At 43.5% G+C, this 5,861-nt stretch overlaps 1 protein-coding gene across 1 annotated transcript; it reads left to right on the top strand.

The window, feature by feature from the left end:
- Positions 1 to 613: 613 nt before the first annotated feature.
- LOC138286998 (olfactory receptor 5F1-like) lies at positions 614 to 1,552 on the top strand. Its single transcript, XM_069227361.1, has one exon. The coding sequence runs from the start codon at positions 614 to 616 to the stop codon at positions 1,550 to 1,552; it is 939 nt and encodes a 312-aa protein (XP_069083462.1).
- The last annotated feature ends 4,309 nt before the right edge of the window (positions 1,553 to 5,861 follow it).

Here is a 5,861-nt window from a genome sequence, read left to right as displayed (position 1 = left end):
TTAGCTGCAGAACACCACCTAGTGGTGCATATTAGCAATGCTACAAATTTTCCACACTCAGGGGTATATTTACTAAGATTTTACAGGTGTTTGCATCACAAAAGTGAGACAAATCGACACAAAATCTATTTTTACGTGTTAACTTTGTGCTGCTTATTCATGTGTCATGAAGGCTTAATTTTTCACCCACAAGTGTCACCCACTTGATTAACATCTGAGTTACTCTGTAAGCCTTGTCTGTATTATGTTCCAATCTTTTGCTAGTGCTACTTTATGAAAAACGTTCTGATTAAGTGTACAGCAGATCTGCAATTACACATTGTTAGTAACCTCTGGATACATTTCTTGAGGTAAAGCTGTGTTGCCTGTAAACTCAGCCTAAGACTTCAGGTGGGAACAAATGATAGAACGATTTAGCTAGTCAGATGATTATGAATGAAAGTCAGAGTCAAATAAAATATTTTACGCAGTCATTGGTTGTTAAAATTAATAGACACTTGCCATTTTATGACTTAATTAAGGTTAAATTGAAGAACATTAACATGCATCTTTTCTATACCCTTTCTTCCCTTTCAACCTCAGTGTTACTCAAACTATCATATGTCCAAACCCAATGAAAGGAATAAACAAAACCATGGTGACAGAATTCCTACTACTAGGACTTACTGATGTGTCAGAGCTGGAAATTCTACTGTTTCTGATGTTCCTCACTATTTACATCATCACGATTGCGGGGAACACCGGAATTATCCTTCTGATCATAAGTGACTCTCACCTTCACACACCCATGTACTTCTTCATCAGTCACCTTGCCTTTATTGACCTGTGCTGCTCCTCCACTGTTACCCCCAAGATGTTGACTGACCTCCTGGCAGAGAAGAAGTCCATCTCTGTTCCTGGCTGCTTTACCCAACTCTTCACATTCTCCTTCTTTGCTACAACAGAGTGCAACCTTCTGTCTTTGATGGCTTTTGATCGCTACATAGCAATTTGCATCCCGTTGCGTTACACGCTCATAATGGCCAAGAATGTCTGCCTGTGGTCAGCGATGGGGGTGTATGCTGTCAGCCTTGTAAGCTGTGTGACTAACATTGGGTACATATTTGTACTCTCCTTTTGTGGACCCAATGTGATCATGCACTTCTATTGCGACATTCCAGCCCTCTTGCGGCTGTCATGCACTGATACCTGGAGCAATGAGCTACTACTGTTCACCTTCGCTGCCCTGTTCACAATGAGTGCCCTCCTCATTATTCTATTCTCCTACAGTTCCATTCTTGGTGCAGTTTTGAAAATCCAGTCTGTGACAGGCAGGAGTAAGGTCATCTCCACCTGTGGATCCCACTTCCTGTGTGTTGTGTTCTTCTATGGGGCCCTCCTCTACATGTATCTCAGGCCAAGCTCCCACAATTCCCAGGAGAAAGACTTTGTGAGCTCTGTATTTTATGCTGTGATTATCCCCTTGCTAAACCCCCTGATCTACAGCCTCAGGAACAAGAGCATGAAGAATGCCCTGAAAAAGATAGGGTTCAAGAAGAACTTGCCATTCTAGTGAAAGTTTGGAACAGATCCTGCACTTTGCTACTAGAGATACAGAGCAGTGGAGTGTCTCAGTGGTGGACTAAGTGTCATTTTTCTAATATCATCTGAATAAAATGTCACCTTTCAGCTGTGTTCATGTTCAGTTGTTAAGTATTTCAGGAGCACCAAACCAAAAAATTACAAAGTTTCCTAATTCAAATGAGGGTCAACTTGAAAATATTTGCTAAGACATTGTGATCCAGAAACAAATTTTGAGCTAATAATAACGACGTGTGTAAAGTGTTGCAATCTACGTGAAGAATGCATGTTTTTAATGTATTTCATGGATTTTTTATTTAGCTAGTCCTGTTGCATATAGACACATACAGTGGCCACCACTCGTTCTGCGTCCAAAGAAAGGGTATCATCAACTACAGTCCCTCACTAAGAAAGTGTTCAGTTTCGTGTCTGAACAACAGTGCTCTATATGTTTTTCCCAATCCCTGGCTTTCTTGGGGAACAGATCTGCGTCTATTCATCTTCTAGATGCCAGATACTCTGTATGTATTAGTTGTAATTGCTCCAAGATAAATTGATTAAACATTGTACCTTAACCCGTTTGTGGTCTAAAGTTTTTTCTGTAAGTAAGGATGCAAGGTTTCTGCTTTAATTGCGCACTGTACATTGGGCCATTTTCTCATGTTTCAATTATACTCCTTATTGAATACAAAACAAGAAAGTTAATTTAGTCAAATGTGTCCAAAATGTATTGCAATATTTAATCTGCTATAGTAATTTGGTGATAGGGGTGGAACCAGAGCTTTGAGATGTCAGGAATCTAGTTTCACCATAGATCTTGGAATGCCCCTTCAGTAGAAGCTCTCAACTAAAGGACATGAATTCCAGAGAAACAGATGAATTAAATATAATACATACTGTACATACTGTACTTAAATAGACCACACTTCGCTATGAAGCGGCGAAGACACGTGGAAACTAAAAATCTCTGACTGTGGCACTACATTAATGCGATGGAGAGTGATTGCATTATGAAAATCTTAAGATTTGTAAAATGAGAAACTACCAAGCTCTGGTGCAAAATAGGGAATCGGCGACATAACATAGATGGAGTAACCCGTCATCCGAGTTCTAAATCAGGCCCAGAGTCATCACGACGATATTGCCCTTGCAGTCTGCTTTACAGGTTCCTTGAGTTCTACAGCGCGCGGACGTTCGGTGATGCTCTCTATACTTGCATACTGGGTTGTCCCTCAAAGCTCAGTGTGACTGCATACTTTGTATTTCACTCGCCTCTCTTTTGGTTTCATCCATTTTTGTCGGTTCCGTTCTGGTGCCTTTTTATGTTCTTGATGTGGAAATAAAGTCCATTACTTTATCTCCACAGCTCCTTGGGCGTCTCGTCTTGAATCTCTGCCCTTGGCCCGACCGCTTCCTCAAGGTATCGTCCGCATCCTGCCATGAAGAAGAAAGATTCTCAAGGGTGGCACTATTTTTTCCATCTACCACATCCTAACTCATTGTGGTTGGATAGACTCCTGCCTCGTGTGAGACGTTTATGCAGCAGAAATACCTGATAGGTTCCCCTAGTCCAGGGGAATTTGTCACTGGGCTGAGTCACGATTGTTAGATGGCACCCTCATGTTCACACTTGTAGGTGGGTAGCTGCACATTCCCATTATATGTTGAAGGAACAGAGAGAGGGACTTTTATTTACACTGCCATAGGTTTTCTCTTTCAGTGTTCATGTCACAAGTTTAGCACACTGCACCACATAGTCATCTAATGCTGAAAGGTGTTGAAGAATATGTACTGAGAAGGGATAGACCTGTAGTAGATCACCCCATCCAAAGACATAAGCAGAAATCTATTTCTACGCCCTTGGTCACTGTGACCCAACACATTCAAATGTAATTTTCTTTGCTGCCATAGCCACAACACTCAACCGCTCTGGCCTCGGTGCTTGAGCCCCATGACTCACAAGGATCCCTCATCAAAACCTAAAAGGAGGCTAAGGCAGCCATCTTAAATAATATAGTGGCCGCCTATTTAGAGTCCCTGCCCAATGCTTTTCAGGTGCTTGAAGACGATGAGGTCCCATAAGATCAAGAAAGGAAAGATAACGAGACTGATGTCTCCAATGAGGATGCAGATCTTTCTTGCTTGGGGGCTTTGCTTAAATATCAGATGTTTGATGACCAGGATTCTTGTAAAGGCCTTTTCAATCTATTGCTCCCTTCTGATCTCCTGAAAAGCACATTTGACCCAGAGGATAAAGAACACCACTTGTCCGACTGGGTTCCTTCAGCCAGAATCGCTTAAGAGCAGAAAGTCCTCTCCTCACTTTGGTCAAGTAGCCAATACACCAGTAAATGACCTTAGGTTTCCCAGCTTCTTTGGTAAATACTTCAGTTACCCTAAGAAGGGCAGTGACAGGTCTTGGCAGGCCTGTCAGCATACATTATTGCATCTGACAGATCGCTATCCAAAATGATAGATTTAGCCTTTTCAGCTATAGAAGGAGGTGCCCTTATTGATCCAGAGGTCTTGGCAGGCTGGGATCATGGCTTCATCTGGTTATAAGGAAAAAAATACTGTTCCCTCTCAGCCAGCAGGCAGGGTGCACACTACTGTCATGCTTCCTTGAGGCCCAGATTCAGAGGTAAACAAGGCTCTGGAATGACTACCACTGAGAAGACATTTTACTTCCGCCAGAATAACCAGTGGTTGGGGTATCATGGTACCTCCCGTAGAGGACCCTCCAATCTTCCCACCTTCAAAGGTGATACTTCAATTAGTTGGCCTTTTAGAACTTAGAGGCAGAATTGGTGTGTGAAGTGAAAGCTGGCCTCTCATTACGGATGCCTGGTGCTCAGATTATAAGGGACTTCTAATAAGAGTTTTATGATACTCTCTGGCTAACACTTCCTTCAACACTATTACAATTTTCAATAGAGAAACAGGTGTTTATAGACCAGGAGATATATTCTGTACTTCAAACATAAGCAATTCCTTCCCCCATCAAGGAGCTTTACAAGCAAGACATAAAAGGGATAGGATATCTATTAGTCATCATCCTCAGAAAATTAAATATTTGGATTCTCTACAGACATTTCAAGATGGAATGCATCCACCTCTGGGGGTGTTGGTGAAGCAAGATCGGGACTCCATAGCACACATCACCAGCCACCCCACTCCAGCTCCGGTCACAGATGTAATGTGCTAGTCTGTGGTAGAAGACATCACAGGTTAAGGTATGCAGTGGGGCTGCTTGTGCCGGCTTGGAATGATATGGCCAAACCACATTCGAAACAAGGATGGACACTTTGGCTTGCGCTGCTGCTTATTCAAACATTTGGGAGTCTTGTTAACCTCCCAGACTTCTCTGGGGCTGGGACAAGGGGATGGCGTAGGGCTGGACACTGCCTTGCTGTCACATGTGGCAGTAAGGGAAGGAAGACGACCCCCAAAGGGAGCCAGAGTAGCTCACACCCAGTCATTCTCCACAGGTCAGAGATGCCTGGAGACAGACTCCAATGCTGCCTTAGGAAAAGGAGCCCCCAGCAGTGCTAATGGTACACAGAGCAGTGAAACACATAGAGCTGGAGAAGGTATTGAGAATACAAACCTCCCCTTCAGGGGAAGCCTCGGGATTCTTCCATTGCTGGATTCTTTGCTCCCCGCCTCTCTTATCAGTTCCTCCATCGGTTCAAGCTCAGGGGGGCATGACTCTTGTCAATGGAAGTGCAGCAGGATGCAAGCCCCCATCTAAGGAGAGCAACCATGGCGAATTATTTAGTTTACAGAAGGCCGCAGATATGGACTCACAGAACACTTCAGGTAAGCCAGATAAAACTATTACTCCTGACCCCTAGAAAGAACCTTTAGAGACAGATTCCTGGGCTTCCCCTGAAACTATTTGGAGGTATTATAACAGGGAGAACACCCTAGCCATGGTAGACCCACGTAAGGCAGAGAGAGAGGAAAGGAGAAGTAGGTCCTCGCTACTGACCCACTGTCACAGGATGGGTCTAGGGGCAAAGGATTGGTGTCATTACAAAACACATTATGAGCGCGTCATACCCCTACTGTTTCAGAAAAAGAAAGGGAAGAGATGGTCTTCCAAACTGCCACTTTAACAGACTCTGTAGAAGGAGTGGCTGTACCAGCAGACCCCTTCTTGGGAATAAAGGAAGTCTAAGACACAAATCCCCGGAGGGACCGCCAGGATCCTGGGAAACCTTTTTCCCCTCACTAATGGCTTGGAGTCTAGTGCCTCGAGTTTCTTTGAGGATTTACACTCATCTGAATCAGGTAGTATA

Source organism: Pleurodeles waltl, chromosome 4_1, assembly GCF_031143425.1.
Source record: "Pleurodeles waltl isolate 20211129_DDA chromosome 4_1, aPleWal1.hap1.20221129, whole genome shotgun sequence".
NCBI lineage: Eukaryota > Metazoa > Chordata > Amphibia > Caudata > Salamandridae > Pleurodeles > Pleurodeles waltl.
The sequence above is the reverse complement of the archived record's forward strand: the minus strand, read 5'-3'. Positions and strand labels throughout refer to the sequence as shown.